Raw genomic sequence first — 21,990 nt, forward strand, 5'->3', positions numbered from 1 at the left:
TCAAGCGGACTTATTTCCAATACTGATTGCAAATAATACTAGTTGGGCCAGATCTTGGGTTAGACTTCAAAGGGTGTCCACCTCTACCCCCACCTCCATTCCCCACCCCCCACCCCATACATCTGCCTTCCCTTTTCCCCAGGGAGAGGCAGATTTGTCCCTGCCCAATACACTTGGAACAAGTGAAGTCACAAAGATGCCAACCAGACAGCGTAACGATAAAGTACATCTTAAGGCAACAAGGAGCAGAGTCTGTAAAAGGGGATACTGAGCCATGGCTGGGGGCAGTTAGGACTTGCTGAGCCTCTTGGCCACATCTGCGTAGGCTTGCTCGATTTCTTTGTCTGCTGCACAGGTGTTGGTGAACTCATCCCTGCTGTACGCGTTCTTCAGGTACCGCCACAGCCCCGTCATCTCCGCCGGGAACTCGAAGTTGCGGTATTTCTTTGCAACAATCTAAAGCAAAGATAAAACACCTGAAAAAACCCATCTCATAGGGGATGCATCTCCTTCTCAGGGAGCTTATTGGTCTCTTCTGTCATATAATTAATAGCAAATGAGAGGAATGTTTGGAGAATCAGAGATTTATCACAGAAAAGGCTTAGAAGTGCTGCTGCTTGTCCCATATCTTGCAAGGCTGCTGCTTGGCCTAAGGATACTCTAAAGCTACAACCTGGCTACTGTTACCAAATTTCAACTTTTATGGTACTTGAAGTTCCTTGATTTTATCATATTGGGGTTTTGGGGTTTTTTTTTCACAAGTCTTAAGTACATCACTTAAAGCTGAGACACCACATAAGAAGGGGCTGAATCATCAAGAGCAAGACAGATTTAAGATATAGGCATTAGTAATGATTATAACATATTTTCATATTAATTATTATATTTAATATTATTTTATATATATATGGTATTATATTTTAATGTATGTAATATATTTTCCTGGTAAATGGTGTCAGAGGACATAACCACCTACAGCTGTTGGAAGCCTGGATCCATATTCATGAAAAGGAAAAATTCAGGGTGGTATGGGTACCATGATTAGGAAACCAAGATGATTTAGCATATATTAGAAACAGGAGCATTGGGATAAACTGAGGGAGAAAATGGTTATTTCAAGACTTGTTAGACTAGGAAATTGTCTATCAAGGCAAATTTTCCATTTCTAAAAACACTTAGGCCCTTATTCAGGAAAATAGTTAAGTGCATACTTAATTTTAAGCACCTGTACAGTCCCATTGAAGTAAATGGGATTAATCTGCACTTAAAGCTAGTTGGTTGGTTAAATACCTTGCTGGATTGGGATATTTCAGTTTCCCTGTAGGAATATACCATATAGAATAAGCTTGTGGTGACAGAGTGAACTATCTGATAGGAAAGGATGGATTAGCTAATTTAATGAGTGCTTCCAATCTTTAATTTTTCTGACAGTATAAAATTGTTCCTGGGCATAAATTACACACATATGTGCCACAGAGTTCCCCTTTATTCTTAAAGCACATGGTAGAGCTGTTCTCCATCTCAGATTTCTTAGGACAGTCATGTTCTCAGAAACAACTGTGATTTGTTTCTATTACTTGGTATAAAGCAAGTCCAAATCCTGTCCTAAACTGCATTTAATTAAGCATTCTTGCCTTCCCTGATGCTTCACACGCATATGGGGAAGATAAAACCTGCTGGGCAACTTAAGTCAACATTTTCAAAACTTCCAGCACACATCTTCCATCAAATGAAAAAATAATTCACCCCTTTCTTCTATCTGTTAAATGCTTTTCAGGCAATAACCTATGGCAACGCTTGTCTGAGAAAAATTTTAATTCTCTTTTTACATCTTTCATTTCATCCCTAGGAGACAAGAACCAGTGAGAGGCCACACATTCATTTTGCATTGTCTGACTCCAACATTGCCAATGAAGACAAGCCAGAATAAGCACTAAACCTGTGAGGATATTATCACATTTCTCACCTGGTGACTTATGTGCTTTTTTAATATTTTTTTTTCTTTTTGCATGTGTGCAGTCAGCTCCCAGGCTCAGTTTATGTTTTGGCTCACAGAGCCAAATTAGATGCATGACTTGGCTTTAATTCCTTGCTCACTCGCTTGCCAAGGTCTGCCAGGTACTTGCATTATTCTAAAGCAACATGTCATCTGATAAATTAAATAAATGCAACATTTAGAAGTCAAGATGATGTACATGATTTGTACTATACCAGCAACCATAGTACATCTGAAATCCTGGACCTTGGCAATGACTTTGATTTGTTAACTTCTCTGTGTGAAATACCAGATGGAATAAAAATTCCCCAAAGAGATGGACTGCAGCTCTTAAGTTACAAATGGGTGGGAACTGACTAAAGTTTTGACATGTTTCTTAAGGGCATTAGGAACTAATTAATACAAAAGACTGCTGCTACTTGCAGCAGGGTAAAAATAAAGAGACAAGACATCTAGAACTTAGTTCTGTCTTCACTACTAATAAGTGATGGGACAGTTTTCCCATGAACTAAGTATAAAGCTCCTTTATTTAACCTGTAGGAAACAGTGAAGAGCAAAACTGTGTTTCAAACTGCTCTTCTAGGCCTTAAGAACTCTGCTGAAAAACAGAGTACAAAAACCTCAGCTGTGGCACTCAGCTGTCAGAGCAAGGCACATCATGCCAGATAAGGCTTCTTTGACCATCTCATGACATCTTTTACCTTCACAACGTGGAGTTTGGGCAGAAGGTTGCAGTCAGCAAGTGTCAGGTCATCTCCATCCAGAAACTTGCGTTTAGACACTTTTTCCTCTTCAGTGCTGTCTGCATCAATCTCCTCTGGCAGGGGAGTTCTCAGGTAGTCATCCAGCTTCTTCAGAGCCTTCACTAAGCCCCTTTCAAGCGCTTTGCCAAAAAAATCAAAGAATAAGTGATTAGGGCAGGATAAGAATTGTTTAGAAATGCTTATTATCAATGGCTATGGTAGTCTTTAGAAAAAAAAAGCCAAGAAACAATTTATTCGTTGTAAATTTGTGCTCCAAAGCCAACACAATGCAATGGCAAAGTAGCCCAGCAAAGTACATCTGCATAAAGCTCATCATGCGGTGGGAAAAGGGACACAGGGACCTTGCTGTACCATGTCTTCTCCTGACAAACAACAAAAAGCAGTGAAAGAGATCACAGAAGGAAAAAAACAGCTTGACAAGATGATATAACAAAAAACCACATATTGCCTATGATACTCTTCTGGTCTGTTGAAAGCCATCACACAGGAACGGAAACCCTGTACACTGCTCCTTCATTTTTCTAACCAGCTGCATAGGACTGCAATGAAGCAGAATTTTCTAGCATTACTTCAGCTCTATCAAGTCTTAATTTTACTTCTTTCAACACCCTTGCAGAGTAATTAAAGGCAATAGCAGTAAATCCAAAGATGCTAACCAGAGCCCCATAGAGCTGAAAGATATGCTACAAATGAGATGAGATATTAGCCAGTGTTAAAATTCCCATTTAACTCTAGTTCAACTTGGGTGCAAATGCTCTTTTTGAGAGATCTCAAATAGTCTTGCAATGGAGAGGAGACTCCAGACCTCTTAGTTCAGTTACTGAAGATCATGTCCCATGCTGCTGTTGGCTCCAATTAATTCCAATGTTCAAATGCCATCTAGACCTGTTCACCAGAGTACAAATTTTTCACCCAGGCAAGGAATTTGTGTTTTTATGCTTCACTGTCAGGACAATAGAAAAGCTTGCTTGCAATTGCAAGTGCAATTTCCACTTACAAAAAGCTGGATAACTCTGTGCAGGTTTGTGCATTATTCAAACTGCAAACACTGGGGGCAAAGAAGGGTCTTTCGTGTTTCTGTCTGAAGGGTGAAAAGCATGATGGAGTCCTGGTCCCCCTCAAGTGCCCCAAAGTGCTAAAGCAACATAAATAAGAAACAGCAAGAATTTACAATGTGAAAAAATAACAACATGACTCATGGGCTTAAGGCCAGAATTTTAGCTGGTGAAAATTACCTGCAGTGATTTATACTTGCTGCAGATGTGGCCTGGAGTCATTATTAATGGCATAATACTGTAAAATCTTATATCTGAGTAACTTACTGCCACTGAACTTAGGGGAGAGTTACTCAGGTGGTATAGCACTACAAGGCCTAAGGAGATAAGTACAAGGACCTATGGGTTCAAACAGAAAGAGAGGAAATTTGGTTTATTATATGCAAGAAATCTTTTATGGTTGCCCAGAGAAGCTGTGGCCCCATCCCTGGCAGTATTCAAGATCAGGGTGGACAGGGCTTGGAGCAACCTGGGATAGTGGGAGGTGTCCACAGCAGGAGGTTTGCTGTGGTGATGGTCTTTAAGGTCTTTTCCAACCCAAACTTTCTACAATTCTATGGTCCTAAATATATTTATGGACCACAACAGGCACTTGAAAGGGCTGCAGCAATCACCCTTCACAGAGAGCCTTGCTGGCACAGGTAACCACAGGCTCTGCTGTCAGCTGCCCCCATGCTTTTGGCACAGGGAGAAAGGCAGCATGTCCAGGGCCACTGAGAGAGCAGGAGCTGAACACCACAGAACATGATTTCCCTGCTGCCCTAACATTCATTAAACCTGTGCCAGCAGTGGAAGTCAGATTAAGCCACTTGATGCCTTGCTCCCACTGAAGTCTCTTGGCCTAGCACCAGGGAACCATACCACCTCTTTTGTGGCTGACTCTGAGACACAGTGGCAAACCCTGGCTTAATTGATTGACTGGAGAAATGACTGCAATCCAACTGAAAACACCCCCACAAACATAGCAGGGAGGGAAGGAATTTTATTTCTGAAAGCAGAGCATCTAAAGCGACTGAAGTGCTGCCATGCATAAAACAAAAGTGTTGCCATCCTTCATTTAATCAATTCAAATTGAATTTTGACACTGACATTCTGCTGTCAGATGCTGGCAGTGCTGCCTTTAATTGCCTGCAGCTGTCCTGCCTCACAACTTCCACAGCAGGATAGGAACTGTGGAGTGTGGCAGCACTCAAAGGATTTAGCAATTTCTTTTTGGTTTGACCTGTAACACCTGTTGAGAATAGACAGTTCTGCTTCTCTTGGTCAGCCTCAAACTGTGTCTTCTTACAGTATTCATGTAGAGACAGTGGACTGAAATTACTGTGATTTCATTCAGTTTTGTTCATCTGGGTTTTAGAGAACTGGCTCAACACTGACCACTTTCCAGTATTCCCTTCACCCAGTTGGATTGTTGGTTCTCCAAGTCACCTGAGCAATACTCCAGTGTCAGGAGGATGTTTGATGTTTTGTGCTAGCCCACAGGGTCAGTCAGGTGTGTGCACAGAGACAGCAGCAGCAGCAGGTGAGGTGTGTTTATGTAACTCTTCTGGAACTTATTAGGTTTTGGGGGTTTTTTTTTGCTCTCATTGCTCTATCAAAGTGCGTCATGGCTGTCCCAAAAACAATGCCTGGAGTGCAGCCTGTTTGTGACAGCAAGAAAAACAACTGTCTGAATTCATAGTTGGCTCTTGCATGCAGCAGCTTTAGGCCAGAAATAAGTGTGTATGTTCAGGGCTCAATACATCTGTGACCCAATTCACAGGCTCTGCTGGAGCCCACAGGATGCTGACACCTCACATTGAAATCACCACAGAGTCAGGACCTTCTTATATCCTGATAGGCAAGAACTGAACAACTACTTGTGACACCAATGACCCCATTTTTTAAATCAAAACTCTTCTTAGTAAACTATATCTTAGATCCTAGTAAAGTTCTCACAACAATCTGGAAAATAGAAAAATAGTGAATAAAAGAGAACTGCTCTCCTTTCAATTAAATAGTGAAAAAAAATTGAAAAACTAAGAGAATTAAAATCCATAAATTGCCACATCAAATGGATTTTAGGTGCATGGGGTCAGATTTTTAAAGCCTGTTGATGATTTCCAAGGCATTTTTGAAATCCATATTCAAATATCCGTGTTGCAAATCCTACTTTCTAGGTGCCCTGACACACTCAGATCTATCTGCAGGATTTGAAACCTTATGTTCCTTCAGAAGGTACTCAGGGAAATCCCCACTCAAAGTGGGAGGATGTGTAAGAGAATCTAATTTTCTCTCTTGCCTGGTAGATATTTATGCATTATTTGAAAGGTGAAAAATTGTGAATGGAGACCAGGAAATGACCTCTTCAGAGTAGCCTACAGCTCTGGAACTTTTTCCTGAGGAAAGAACTGTCTGGGTTCACATTACTGACCAAACTCAGCTTGGATTAATTTCTTAAACTTGGACTTAATTCCAAACTTCCCATACTGTGGCTATTTCATGAAAATCTGGGTGACTCTCTACATTGTCTCGTCTGAAAGCACAGGGGAGAGGATGCACTCACCAAGGCAGGGGCCATGTGAACACCAGTCAGCACCAGACTGGATGAAGACATTTAAAAAGATGTGAAGATCTAAAAGGTTCCTAATTCCCCATTTGTGAGGGTACCACCCACAGTGAATTTCAGAAGTGGCTGAGCACCTAATTCCCTTGGCAACTTGTCCTCTGGGAAACATCATTAAAGAACTAAATAGCTTTACTGATAACAGCTAATGGGTGGGATTAATCTTCCCAAAGTGAGTAAAATTAAAAGAATAGGTTTGAATTAAACACCCTGAGAGCTTCCTCTCTGTTCAGTGGAGTTTTCTCTTCTACACTTGGTTTTGGTGACCCCTAAATGAGCTGTGGGAGAACTTCTCCTGAAGTGTCTAATCACATGCCTGCATTGTCTTGGTAATGTCAGGGTGGAGAATTCAATATTACAACACCAAGTAGAGCCAGGACTGAGTATGTGGCTCTGTGCTGCTTTTGAAACTTCTACCTCCAACTGCTTCCCCACCCTGCAGACTTTCAGAAGGACCTCAGAGATCCCAAATGTGATCAGCTCTGAGAGAGGAGCCCTGTCATCAGCTTATCCTTGCTACAGCTGAAATGTCTGAACTCCTGGAAACCATTTCTCTGCACAGTGGAATCACCAAGCATAAAGGCACCAGCATCATATTGCCTTCGCTGGGATATATTTAATATAACCTCGAATTCCAAGAAATTCTACCCATGTATAGACAAAATCCATGGTGGAACCATCTCTCTCAGCCTTCTCTACTTCATTCTGGGCTACTTATGCAGCCAAAGACAACTTCTAGCAATGACAGTCCTGCCCTGTCATCCCACCAATAATAAACAATAATATTAGTAAAAAAACCTTCATGAGCTTTTTGTGATTTTTCTTCTCCTTTCAAAACTAGGATTTTAAACAACTTTACTTAAGAATTCTGAGTTGGAAGCCAGAAAAATAGCACTTTCCAACCTCAAAGCAACCACAGAACACTTAATGAATGTATTACCATCTGTCAAATGCACAGGGTGAGGTTCAATTTAGCTGATGATACCTAATTCACATTGACGTTCTGTTTTCAGCAGAAGGTTACTTGATGTTGAACAATGAGATTAACAAATTCTGACATGCACAGAAATACAAATAATGTAACAAAAGTTAATACTGGGCAAAACTGTGCTCTCAGTTACACTGACATAAAAGAGGAGTAACTGCATTGTCAACAAGCTATTCCATATTTACTCCAGTTCAACCAAGAACAGACTTTGGCTCTGTTATTCAATTCTTCAAGCAAAAACTTCCTTAAACTATTAGTCTGTGCAACTATTTCCAGGGGATGGAGAGAAACCCTTGTGCCTTGAAGTACTTATACTACATCTGAACAAAACATTGGAAAATGTAATGCATGGAGCAATCCTGCAAGTCAAGGAGAGGGCCAGATGACAAAGATTCATTAATAGGTACTCAGGGTGAAATTTTGGCCATCCTGGAGCTCATGGAAGTTTTGCTGGTGACTACTTCAGTGGGATTAGGATTTCTCCAGAAGCTTTTAAAGCCAAAAGAGACTATTTTAATCTGTTAATCTGACCCCTGAAATAACACCAGCCATAAAACTCCCAGCGTCATCAGTCGTTTCCATCTCTGTTTTCTGTGGGTCAAATAAGGCTGAAGCAAAATGGAAAGTAACTCGAAAGTAGTAAAAGAAAAACGGTTTGGAAAAAGTAGAACTGATTCAGACTGCCCACACCCACAGCATTTGCAGAGGTCAGGCGAGGACTCTTTTTCCCCTTCCTTGAACTCCAAATATTTCCTTCCTTGTTTAATGTTGGGACAAGGAGAAACAGCAAAGCAGACAAAGCACATAAACACCAATCTCTGTGGCCTGAACGAGCCACTGGAAGGCAAATCATTCCATCTCAAAATAGTAGCCTAGGAAAAGCTGAATTACCACCAGAGAAGCCTCAATCTCACTTTCTCTATCTCTCTCTCACACAGGCAGACTGGCTACCTAAACTTAAAATAGCTAAAATGAAGTGAGATGACTCATTTTTAATGTGTTTGTGTGGAACCTCTTGCAGGTAAGGATTTCATGTGATCGTTATTATGGAAAAAGATTCAAAGCATAGAGGGCACAATCAGAGTATGAAGAACAATAGATGTTTAAGCAAACTGAACATAAAAACTACATAAAAACTATTTGATTCATGTGAAAAGAGAGCAAAAATAGTTTTTTAAACAAACTTTAGGCAAAAAAAAAGCAAGATTTCTAAACAAACATGAAAACAAGGAAGTCATGTTTGGGGATGGTTGGTTAAGTAAGTCTTGCCTAGACATCCCATAATTTTTGCATCACTTTTTAAATGGTAACAATCTTCAAAATTAACATATCATTTCCAAATTAAAAGGAGAATAACCTTCTGTTTCAAACAGTTTAACAGAAAATACTTTTACTTTCCAAAGCAAGTTATTATTCACAAAATTCCACCCACATTTGCCAATAAATCAGGTTACTCACACCACCCATGGCATTTTTATTAAATAAACCTTTTGTCACAAAACATTTTCTCCAAGTCAAGGACAAATATATGAGGTCCTCTTTCCAAGTGATTATTCCTGTGACAACAAGGCTTCAAAGTGATTGAAGCCCAGCAACATCTTGTCTTTTGTAGCCAACATCTGAAATTATCTGAGGCTGATCTCAGCACAACTGCAAGGTTCTTAATTGTCAAGCCCAGGCAAGTACAACAAACCGTGATCCATGTACAAAAATGAACAATTCCTGCTGCTACCCTGGATCACTGATTGATGTTTTCCCTTTTTACTGTTTTCTTCCACTGCCCTCCTGTAAGATTTATCCTGTAACACACGCAAATGAACTTGGTGAAATACCAATGAGGGAAAAGGGGGAACAGTGCATAAATATTCACAGTCTCAATCAAACCATCTGAGATTTATTTTTCCTTTTAAAAAACAAACCACCTTTCCTGATCACTTCCAGATTCACAGTTTGATATTATATGAGACCAAATACTGTTTTCTGGTAGGAGAAAGGAACAGGCTAAGAAACAGCAATTTAGGTAAGAAAATAATATCATTCCACTAGTCTGACAGTCTTATTAAAAACAAAGGATCCATATTTTCACTCTCTTTTTTCTCCATCCTGCCCTTTTTTTAGTTTTGTTTTTTTTTTTTTCGCCAGGCTGGCTCAACAGAGCATTGTAACTTTAATCTGTATAGATTAATTCTTCTCCATGGAGGAGCTGTGACTGCAATACACATGACTCTGTACTCCATATTGAACAGTTTACCTTCCCCCCTGGGATTTCAATAAAACCCTTGAGATCTGAGCACTGCCTTGACTTCTCCTGTTCAGCCATTTAAGCTGGTTCTGTAGGCTCCCTCTCTGCTCAGAGGGACTGAGCATCTCCAGAGGGTAATTCCATCCAGCTGCCTGAGACACCTGATTCAGAGCCCTGTGACTCACTGCACACATGCCCTCCTTGCTGCATCAATTACAGATGAAACCTAAAGGACTAGCTCAGACTAGACACCTCACTTTCAGGGAGGTGAAGTCAGGCGAGATGAATCCTATATTCCTTTGAATATAATTTTGCAGTTCACCCAAGTGATCTAGGATAATACCTCCAATTTTTTTTTAAAGTTACTTAAATATTAGGGTTTACTCCCACAGGGTAAATACATTGCCCATTTGAGCATTGCAGCATCCTTTCCAGGCATGTTTCTGCCTCATAAAATCCCCAGCTCTGAGCAGCAAATGAGTGGGAGGTCACTGAGAGAGCCATTGGAAATGCAGAGGAGAGCGAAGGTTGTGTGCTCCCATGCATCCAAGGCATTTAGATGCCTAAGTCTGGGCCAAAGGGAGTTTCTGGGATGATTCAGCTCTCCTATTAAAGATGTTCCACTCCAGATAAATAATTCAATATTCACTGGAAAAGAGACTTGTGCATGTTCCCACAATAAAGGTGAATGCCCACACAGCCTTGTGAAAAAGCCATGATCTCTGTCTCTGCCCACTTAATGAATCAACAAATACCTTGTGCACACAGAAGAGAAATAAATTAGTGTCTCTTTCTCCTCAAATCCACTTTTTCCTGGTTTGGGGTTGTTTTGGGGGACAGAGGCTTATGTTCATCCTCAAGATGAACATAAGTCAAGTCAGAGCTGGGACTTGAAAAGGGGTTTTTTACTCCCAGTCAGTGCTGGGGTGAGCAAACACCAGGAATGGGGTGAGTCACAAAAACACAGGGGCACATATGGAAACAGCCCCACAACTCTGGTCCTAAATCACCTTTCAGACACTGCCTGAGCCAGGCATAAACAGGGACACACTTTCCATACACGCAGGCACGTATATGTTGGTCCGTGTAATTGCAGTGACAGAAACGGAGGTGCTAAGCACCAGGAACACTTCCTCCAGAACTCAGAGGAACATGGAGCTGACACAATTGAGGGATACCCCAAGCACCCTCAGAAACCTGGACACATCAAAAATCTGTTGATTTTCTTACGGGCAAGATTCCCCTTGCCTGAGTTCTAATTGTTAGGTAATTAGTCTGACCTAATTGTTCAAGTATCCCTTATAGGTGGCAATGAGAGAAAGGCACCTCCAAAGGAAATTCTCCCAACTTTAGACTCATATTTTAAGAAAAATCAAAATGCCCTTTAGGAATGTCTCTCTCCATTGATCAGAAATAAGCCAGGACTTTTGAATTACTAATATATAACTTTTAGACAGATTTAGGTGAGATGATCCCACCCTTATCATCTCTCTTCCCTTCTCACTCCATCTACAGACTGATGATGTGGATTGATTGATTGATTGATTGATTGATTGATTAGAGCTTCACCCAAAAAGTTTTGGAGTATTTTGACAGACATGTCTCAAAACCTCCATAGAAGGAATGAGAAAGACTGAAAGCTCAATTCCCAGCTACCTTTTCTCAAAAGAGAGAACAATGATCCAAGGATTAAGAGGTTACCTGGATTTAGGAGACTTGAGTCTCCTCTCAAGTTTTCTATACGGCCTTGTAAAAACAATTTAAATCATTTGCTTTGCCACCTCCTTATATACAATATAAAAATAAAAATCCTCTTTGGCCATAAACTTTACATTAGTAAAGCAGTAATGCACCAGCTGTGGAAATATGTTTCAGGTTTTATGTGATAAACAGTAAATATAACAAAAAAGAAGAGGCATCTTGGCATCTTTCTATTTTTGTGATACCATCTGTCCTATTCTCAAATTAAACCTAGCAAAGCAGGTGAAGCAATAACACCTTAAATAGTAAATTAGACATGTTTTTCAAGCATCTAGAAAGACTGTTTTCACTTATTTCTATTTTTTTACTGAAAACTCAGGTTTCCTCCCTCCCTTTTCTTATCCATTGTTACAATGGAGGCAAGCAATAAATGCAATACTTGTAACATTATCATGAAGAATGCTGTCAGAGCACCATCAAATGCTGTTTTTTAAGAAGAAAAGCCAGGTGTTCAAATGACACCAAAGAAAAGCTTCATTCTCAAGTCTCTGAGGAGTCCCAGTGACCCTGAGGGCAGGAAGCAAGTGAATGTAAAACTACTGGCCTACAAGTGCCCCGGGAAGAACAGCACCAAACTTGCATTTCACAAATCATCGTGACCCCGCAGCAGCACGTAAGTGACAAGAATCATTTCTAGGGCACGTCCCCAAGGGCCTCATCCTGACCTCTGCCATGTTAGTCTTGTGCAGGTGTCCCTAAAGCAACTGCAGACAGCAGCAGCTGATTTGCATCAGGAATTTAGAAAAATAAAATAAAATAAAATCAAGCCCTGCAGATTTTAAACACCCATTATTTTATAGTAGGAGGTTATCCTACCACTGTCTCAATTTTTAAGTTGTTCACGAAGAGTTTAAACTTTTGTTTTACTACTGAAGAGCAAATAAGACAATTCTGGGACTAACGAAGGAAAACTAACTTCATGTATGTGTTCAAGCAAGAGAAAAGTGAGATTCTGGTAGCTAGTGCAGCTGGGCTTCAGCAGCAGTGCTCTGGGGACCCCTTGTGTTACAAGACTTAAGTGAAGGAATTTCTTCCTGTACAGGCTGTTGGTGTTTGAATCTTCAATACTAATTTCTTCCAATTCCAGGCATGTAGAAGAATAAAGTCTGCTTCTGTTTACACCAGGATAATCCCAATTGCATCCCACTGTTTTGAACTATGTTATTTAATTCAGCATTGGTGAAGACACATGAGAGGGAGACAAAGCAACGCCTAGCTCGCAGCACCTGAGGATGAAATTTTAAGTTCAATTTTAAGTTAAAGCTATTAAGTTTCCAAATCCCTTAGTTCACTTGGAAAAACCTCAAATAGATTTATTATTTCCATAATTTCCTGTGTTCAATTTTCCAGAATTTTTGTGTTCAAAAGTTGTTACTGAGACAGAAAAGGCCATGAGACTATGAGATTTACAAATGAGTCACATCTTAATTCTTTCCCATTGTTTCTCTGCTTTTGAGATTTTTTTGTTTCAAGCCCCTTGAAATGACTTAGGGATCATCATGATTATGCCTCAACCTCCCTGAAAGGAGCAGAAGCAAAATCAGTTATAATTAAGTCTGGATGTATGAAAACAATCCAAGAAATAGTAGAATTAGTAGGGAGGTCACACTGCCTCTGTTGCAACTGAGCTGTTGCGGCAAATATTAAAAACATTTTTCCCAGTTCTGGTGTCCGCAATTAAAAAAAGGAAAAAGGAACTGGGAATTCCAACAAGAGGTCAAGAGAAAACAGTAAGACAAGGACTGGAAAAAAGCCTCAAAGACCAAAGACACTTCAGTGTAGCAAGGACACTTCAGTTTCTCCTGTTGTCTGCTCAATTAAACCAAATCCTTTTAAGGATAGAACATTAACATATTTGATCAATGGGCAAAACTCATTGGGATGTGATTTGTAGGAAATAATAGTTAATAACACAAAGATTCTTCTGGCCTTGAAGTTCATGAAATTCAGATTACCTTTTTCTGCAATCACAAAACCCAGGATATTTTTACAAGAATTATTTCTCTAATTCCCATTTTGTGACTTCATTTCTAGCAGTGTTTTCAAGCTGAAAGACAATGACTTAAGATACATATAATAAAGAAAAGTAGCAACATTGATTTTCATTTACATCTCATTCTTCTTTTCCCTGTTATTTTATGAAGAGCATTTTCATGCTTTAAAAAAATAATAACTGAAAAAAATCTTTAAAAATCTGTTTAGGGAAAACCAGATTTTTTCTGTTTTTCTGGGCCAATTCTTTTCCCTTTGAAGTCATCAACAGTTTTGCAAACTGATTTGCAGGAGCCAGTCACTGGGCTATCTACCATGTGATAGCTTGCAATGGCTAAATGTAAACCTGTGAACAATCCCGTCAGGACATGAAGACCAGCTGGGTGTTTAAATCCAAATATTTGGTTATATAAGATTTGGACACTGAACTGAGCAAGGCCATAACTTCATTTAGGTCTTTGCTGTGGGGAACACACTTAAGATACACCAAGTCTATCACAACAAAGGGAGTTATCCACCAGGGCAAAACCATAGAGCAATGAAGTTAAAGCTCAATTCTAAATAATAATGCAATTTAGGCCTCCCATTCCAGCAGCAAGGCGTTTAATTCCTCCCAGGACTGCTGCTGCCAGATTGCTCCAATCCACTTCCAGCTGTGCTACTGCTCCTGTGTGCGAGATGGGAGCTCGGCTGGGAAACAGAACAAAGCATCCCAGCACAGCCAGCAGCACTTGGAGGAATATTCCAACACACAGGGGAAATAATTCCCTCTTAAAGGAGAGTGTCTGCCAACTGCTGCTCCCATTGCAAGTGTTTCACTCTAGGCCTGGCCATGCATACAGGCCCTGACTCAGCAAAAGCTTGACAAAGTGCCTTAATTTCATCATGCCATTAACCTTGTTGACTTCAGCATGTTCTATAATTTAAAATTATATAAATATATATATTCTTTCTTTTTTCTCTCTCTCTCTCTTCCTCCCTATGGTATGCTACATCTTCAAAGTTGCTTCAGCACAGACACGTCAGAAAATTTTGTCTGTTAGTAAATTTATTGCAAATATTTACTATTCCCAAAATGGCTGCATCTAAGACTGTTAACCAGGCATATCAAGTCCCTGCCTTGGAGAGCCTGCAGTCTGATCACGTCTGGACTTACATAAAATGTTCCTTTTGTGTTGTTTTCAAATAATGTTTTTCACATTTCCACCAGGAAATTTTTGTTCCTCAATTAGCAAGGTATTAGAAGATGGAAAGTTCAGAAATATTCCCTCGTAAGGTACAGATTTCTCAGATGAATGTGATGGTGTGATATCATTTTAGAAAACTGAAAACCTCTTCCTTTTAATGACATAACATTTCAGTTCTCAGTTTTGGCAGGTAAAAAGATATTGGTCCTTAAAGCTGTCACTGGTACCAGACAGAATATTGATGGCTCTGGGCCTCCAGCCAGCACCATTTTGAGAACTTTCAAAGTTATTTCTCAAGAAAACTTATTTTGCAAACTGCTGTTCCTGGGCATTTTAGACTTTGATTACTGGGCAGAAAGCAGATAAGGCAATTTGGGACAGGTGATAAATGCAACTTGCAGCAGTTCTTAAGAAGTTAGTACAAAGCTACACCACAGTTTAGTGATCTTTATATGTGTGTTTTTATAAGGAGACAGAGTGAACAGTTTTATTAGCATATCATGAGTGAGTTATGTGGGTCATCCCAAATGAATGGCAATAAAAGCTTTATATCACACTCACCAACATGTATTTGGTACTTTATGTGCCACAAATGTTGCAGAAAAGCTATTTTACATATGTTTTAAAGACTGAGTATTTTTTATATTAGGGCTGGTTTTGTAAAGCAGCCAAGCACTTTAGCTACCATGAGCCCAGAGTTATTCAGCTCAGGGGGAGTAATAAAAACTTGCTTAAAATGCTCTGAAATAGCTTTTTTTTTTTTTTTTTTTGGGGGGGGGGGGGCTTCAAAAGGCCAAAATTAAAGAATCATGGAATCAGCATGGAATAATGGAATGGCCTGGGTGGAAGGGACATTAAAAAGTCATCTATTTCCAACCTCCCTGCCAGGGACAGTGACACCTTCCACTAGAAGAACTGTCATCCTGACATGCTCCATCACTAAGCAAGTCCTTTTCTCTAAAACAGTTTTAAAAGCTCTTTTTAGTCCTTCCTGGTTGTTTGCCAGAGAAAACTTAGTACTGTCACACCACAGGGCAAATTGTGGCTTGTTCTGGGCCTTGGACCATTGTGGGGTTTGTAGTGGAAAATGGAAATTCTTCAACTAAAGAGAAAGAATAAAAAATGTAATGGCAAGTTGATACACAGACATCACACACATATTTATATTTTTTCCTATATATTTCTATGGCACCTTGAAAATCTGTTCAAAAATCATAAAGTGTAATGTTGGTCCCAAATTAGAGTCTGATCCAAGATCCCTGTTACAGGAAACTTTCCATCAGTACAAGAGCATTCAAACAGATTTTTAAATTTGCTCTGGCAAACTCAAGAGCAGCTTTGCCAGGAACTTTTCTGGGCACAGGGTGAAGCCTTCAGGCATGGAACAGGTCAGAAGGACCAAAGACTCAGGAGAAGCCATATCCCAGTTACAGCTGCATTGTCACCCCTTTGTCTGAGAGAACCAGGCTGGAAGTAGAGGGGTGGCTCCCTGTCCTCCCCCACCAGGGGTGGAGATGCTCTGGGCACAGATGTTTTGCTCTCCTGCTGCTGGAGCCAGATCACACCACACTTGTCAGGATGTCCCAGGCTGCCCCACCACATCAAGAAGCTCCTGCCCCTGGCTCAGGTGCCACAGAGGGTCTGGTATTACTGTGAATAGTCTGAGCTGGGCTTTGGCACGAACAGATTTTCTGCTTATGACAAGAGGCATGTGATGGCTTCTAGGAAGGATCAGTGTGCACAATTCAGCCTGTGCACATACCTCTGCTATGGGTCTGACCCTCTGCTTAGCAGGAGTAACTCCACAGTGTAAAACTGATGTAGGGCAGTCTTAATTGCAGGCCTGTGTGTGTGTGTGCATTTCTGCTGCACGTGTACAGACACAGAGCACTGAGAGAGACATTTCCCACCTCACACACCAAACCACAAAGTGTGATGGAACTACTGAAAGAGGTGAACAGCACTTAATCACATGTGAGTTAATGATTTAAATGCGCTTTTATTTTTGGCCTCTTGATGTAAATCCAAACCAGACAAGCAGAGTCCTCTGGTCAGACTGCTGGAAATTCCTCTGCACGAAATCATGTTGGTGGTCTCCCAGCTCAGCGCCTTCTGAGGAGCCCTACAGTGAAATATCCTCCCGTCCCACTAATGAATGCGCCCACCCACACTGGAGCTGGTGCCCCCGAAGAACTCAATTCAAGAACAACTTTTTAAACTCCTACATGAAATCAAAGGGCTCATTCTGTGAGCCAAAGAACTCACAATTTTGGGCGGGACAGTTAATGGGTGGTTACCCCAGGTTGTCCCCTTGGTTTGCAGCACACAGTCTCGCAAGTAAAAATAACAAGCAGGATGCTGACTGTGTACACAGCATTCCAATTAATTAGATTTCATCCTCCTCCAATGAATACATAAATTGTTGCTTCCCTGGTGACCGTACAGAGCATGAATGACTTGCTCAGCATCAACCAGAGGAACCAAAGTAAACACACAAGACCTCAGTTTACTCTCCTGTGCTCAGACAAGACTTCCTTCTCGATATTAAACAATCACTAACAATCAAAAACTCTCAGATTGGCCGTGAAAACTTGAGCAAGAGCATCCAGGAAATAATTTTCAAGACTACTGCACTGAACCCTCCCAAGGACTCCTGTCCGTGTGTGAATGAGCCCTTGTCACTTCAGGCACAAGGGGTGAAGCCTGGTGACAACAGCCAGAATAATCCAGTGGTGCTACTGAAACACAGATCTAATCCCACAATGGGGAGATGACTCCTTCAAACAGGCCTGTTATAAAATTATCAAGTGGCACAGGGGGTGGAAGGAATCAAGTTCTGATTGAACTGACTTGAAATAATAAATGCACACACTTTCTTTAAACACAGCTTGCCACATCCTGAGAATCTGGAATCAATTCCTTCCCTTTCAAGAAGCTTAAAAGTGGTGGGACTTTGATATGGCATGAGCATGTTTGCTTCTGGGCTTACAGCCCTCGCCAGCCTGTTCCAAAACTTTCAACGTTTTTATATTATGAGACAGAAAAGTTAGGAAAACAAAGATGGAAAAAAAGAATCAAAAATTCAGGGAACTATTAAATCAGGGCAGCCTTGCTGCCAAATACCTTTGGTAAGTAAATGAATCATGATCAATAACATATTGCCATGTAGACTTACAGGAGAAGGTTATCACCTGCTTCTGTGCCAGGCATAAAACATAACTGTGTGTGGTTAATGAAGTACTGCATGAATCCAGAAAAAAAATCACTATTTTTCTCTGTAATGTTAAAGCATTTTTACTTCAAAGTAAATTTAACTCATCCAGAAAAAACCTAATTTTTTCCATGAAAACTTTGTCAAAATTGATAGGTTACTATGAAACACTTCTCTTTTGACAACGTTACATTTGTAAGAGGAAACTGTCTTGACAGAAAGAACCCTGTTTTGCTAAGGGGATGTTTCCGCCCTGATTGTACAGCTGCCTGTGCAGAGCTGCTTTATACATTCATTTATTTGCCAGCAGAGGGTGTCACAATCTCAGGAACAGACCTACAAATGTCTCCTTGCATCTCTTCATTCACAGACGAGGACTCAGACACACACTATAGCAAGGATTTACCAATCTCTTGTTGTCCTCACTGACTTTTCCACTATCAGGGGGAAAAAAATCATTTAGCTATGTAAAGGCTGTGCATGCAGTGCCATCCTGCCAGTGCTGCAAGGACAGGAAATACCACAGTGACACGGCCAGCAGTGGCATCACCTGAACTGTGACACTTCTCCACGGCCCTGGCTGCAAACTCTGCTAAGAGGGACAGCAGCTTGTTCTTCTCTTTGGTGTGCATCAGATTCCCACCAATTCTCACACCCAGTACCCTCTTGCTGCACAAATATCATTAATTATCCCAACCACTTAGTGAAACTTTTCCACAGAGCTGTAACAGCCCCAGGCTGGGGTGAGGGCTCACGTTGCACACACTGTGAGACCTGTCCTAAACCAGGACCCTACAAGGAATGGTCACACACAATGACACCTAACCCACACTCCTCACAGCCAGAGACAGCCTGAGCCTCAAATTTCCAGCCTGATATCCCACATGCTATTGAATTCACTTCCCTGACTCCTGAGTTAACAGAACATAATTTAAACAACTTGATGTTTGGTGCTTTAACCACCTTGTTGTCCTGCCCCACATCCCCCAGCCTCTATTGCCAATTAAAAGAAAAGAAAACTATTGTTTATATAGCAATCTGGGTTCTATAATCTATTTTTAATTCACTAACAACTCTTCTTCTATTTGTGTTTTGATCATGTGCAACTGATGTTCCAGTCACTGGTGTGGCTTTCCAGATTAACCCAAGCACTGGAATCAGCTGGAACAGATACAGAGGATGACTATGAGACACATATAACCTTTATCTCAGAGCTGGGAGCTACAGAAAACATTTATGATAACCACAAGCAGCAATCTCTGTTCTTTTTGGGTCTCACCGGCTCATGTGGAGACAGGGAAAGGGACTTCACCTAAGTAATTATATTTTAGGTTTATAAAATGTGGGGGTTTTTGTCACAGAATTATTTGCAACTACTTCTGCTGTTATATAGGAAAAATAGATATAATATAATATAATATAATATAATATAATATAATATAATATAATATAATATAATATAATATAATATAATATAATATAATATAATATAATATAATATAATATAATATAATATAACATAATATAATATAATATAATATAATATAATGCAATATAATATGTATAACGTATAATGTAATGCCAATATAATATAACAATACATAGAAATTAATGTATACAATTTATTTAACATATAAATATAATAAACTACAATATTAATACAATATAAAAATTATTTATTTCAATAGAAAGCCTCAAGCTGTACTAGGGGAAGGCCAGGCTGGACATCAAGAAGAATTTAGTCAGTGAGAGGTTTGTCAAGCACTGGAATGGGCTTTCCAGGGAGGTGCTGGAGTCACCATCCCTGGAAGTATTCAAGAAGTGACTGGATGTAGCACTCACTGCTATGGTTTAATTGACAAGGTCATTATCAAAGGCTGGACTTGATGATTTCAAGGTCTTTTCTGGATTCCAGATTTCCAGACTCCAGCTCTTTTGGGATACTGTGATTCTATTCTATTATTTTAAATAATGCTGTAAGATGATATGCACCAGATGAGAACTAGAGCCCCAGATCCCTTTTAAATCAGTGTTGCAATTTTACAAAAAATTATGAAATACAAATCAAAAATAAATAGGTTCATTAGGAAATATGTACACAGTGTTGCTCTCCTTTCCTCTTTGCACACAGCCTTTCTACTGCTCAAGAAATGTAAGACAGCTACTTTTTGACTAACTCATTCTCCTCCATCCAAACCAGCCTTCAGAAAAACTGCTGTTGTTCAGATGAAGCAGACAGAAGATGAATAAAACATCCCTGGGATTAGGGAGAAACTATTCTTCCTTAGCCCTTGAAAACTGGCAGTCAATTACTCTGCTGAAATTGAGGTCTGCACTGACAGTCCCAGGGACCTCACTTCATTGACAGAAAGAACATAGTTATAGATAGAAAGATCCAGTTCCACTCTGCCCATGTCTACTTTATTCTCCTTGCAGTGCAGCACTCCAGCTGTAATAAAATCAAGCTAAAAGCTTTTCTCTGCTTTGAAGAGGAAAGTTGAACATCAGTACATTCAGAGACTGCAGTGTCTGGATAAGACAGGAGCAGGAACCAGGTAACAAAAATGGAGTGAGGATGTTTGCAGGGAGCAAAGATCATGTCTCTCCTGCAGCTTAACAGCTCTGGGCTCTAAAACTTTGGTGTGCTTAATTGTCATTTACAAGAGTACCTAAACTAAGAGTCTGTTATGCAGAACTAGGGAAAGTTCTCTTTATTCATACTGCAGCTTCTGAAAATGTGAGTGCTTTGTGGGGTTAGATTCCTTATTAGATTCCTTATCTCATCATAGTGGGTATCTTGAATTCCAGCTCTGCTTATGGGCAGACGCAGACACCTCTAGGACACCCATTTATTCCTGGCTGGAGATGCCAGCCCTTGTGAGCCCAGGGATTTGAATATTGCAGCCACAGAGAAGCAAGAACTGGGACTGTGCATGTGGGGTAGCACAGCTGAAGATTCACGGTTGCCCAGCAGACCACAAAACTTCCTTGTAAATGGCCAGGATATTTTACTTTCATTGTTGCATCTATTTAGTCTAACTCTTAATTTATCTTCCTTTTATAACTCCCTATAAAGGTTAGCTGAGCATCCCATTAGCATTAGACAAAATGTTTTTAGCATCACTGAGAAGAGAAGCACTTTAATTATTTCCTTCTGTTAACAACACAAAAAATATTACAGAGGAGATTGTTATCTGACATAAATCATCTTTTACCCTCTTTTATCTCATAGGTCAGCCCCAGGCAATGAAATATAATTGCACAGATGAAGTGTGTGGCAGAGATGGAACCTGCAAAATTTGGTGTTTTCTGAATGATATAAGCCCATGGTATTCAACCTGCCTTATGTCTCTGTGAAAGCAGTAATACAAGGGAGGAGGTACATCAGTGAATGACTGCAAATATTGTACTAGATCATCTCAAGGGACAGGGATGTGTAAATCCACAGCTTTATGGAGCAACAGGAGCTTAGACTAGCTGGAGCTTTGCCTCTCTGAGGGGAAAGGAATGTGGAGGAGAACAGCAATTTCATTAAGAAGACAGTGTAGGATGCATATAAATATGAATGGCATCTGGCTTCTGGGGGACTCTTTCTTTTCATAAACAAATGTGAAGGAGAATCTGGAGCTTACAGAGTGCAATTACATTTCTCAAATTCACTTCTGTCTTTTAATTATTTTATATGGAATATCTCAATATAACTCGGTTTATATGAGCAGATTAGCTATAACAGCATAACATAATCATAAGATAAGAGTGCCAAGGGCCTGATGGCAACATCTAACAAAGCATGAGCTGCTCTCACAGGTTTGGGTCCCGCCAACACACGCTCCTCTAAGCAGTGCTGGGGCAGAGGAGGAGGCAGCACAGGCCACCAGTCTCTTCAGTAAGCAGTCAGGGATACTCTTCTGGTGAGGAAAATGGCTGTATGGACAGGAGTCATGCCATGGCTGTTGGTAAAGAGGCTACTCAACACTCTGAGCTCTTTTATTTATTACTACAGATGTAGTTAATTCAGCTGTGGACATGTGAGTTGAGTCCACCTAACCAACCACCTCAAGCTGTTCAGCAGCAGTGCCTGATGTCATCTGAACACAGTTTACAAAAAAAAAGGATGAGAGAATGGCAAAAATACTTCCACTTCTAAGCACACAAACTCCCTGGCACATTTGGCAATGGTCATACTCAC

The 21,990-nt window shown here is 40.3% G+C and overlaps 1 protein-coding gene across 1 annotated transcript in view; it reads right to left on the reverse strand.

The window, feature by feature from the left end:
• Nucleotides 1-288: 288 nt before the first annotated feature.
• CLIC5 (chloride intracellular channel 5) overlaps nt 289-21,990 on the reverse strand; it is a 68,629-nt gene continuing 46,927 nt past the window's right edge. The window contains exons 5-6 of the mRNA XM_058020903.1: nt 2,698-2,879; nt 289-456 (exon numbers count right to left, since the gene is read on the reverse strand). Coding sequence (XP_057876886.1) covers nt 289-456; nt 2,698-2,879 — 350 coding nt within the window. The remainder of the gene's footprint in view (nt 457-2,697; nt 2,880-21,990) is intronic.

This window comes from Melospiza georgiana, chromosome 3 (genome assembly GCF_028018845.1).
Source record: "Melospiza georgiana isolate bMelGeo1 chromosome 3, bMelGeo1.pri, whole genome shotgun sequence".
Taxonomy (NCBI): Eukaryota; Metazoa; Chordata; class Aves; order Passeriformes; family Passerellidae; genus Melospiza; species Melospiza georgiana.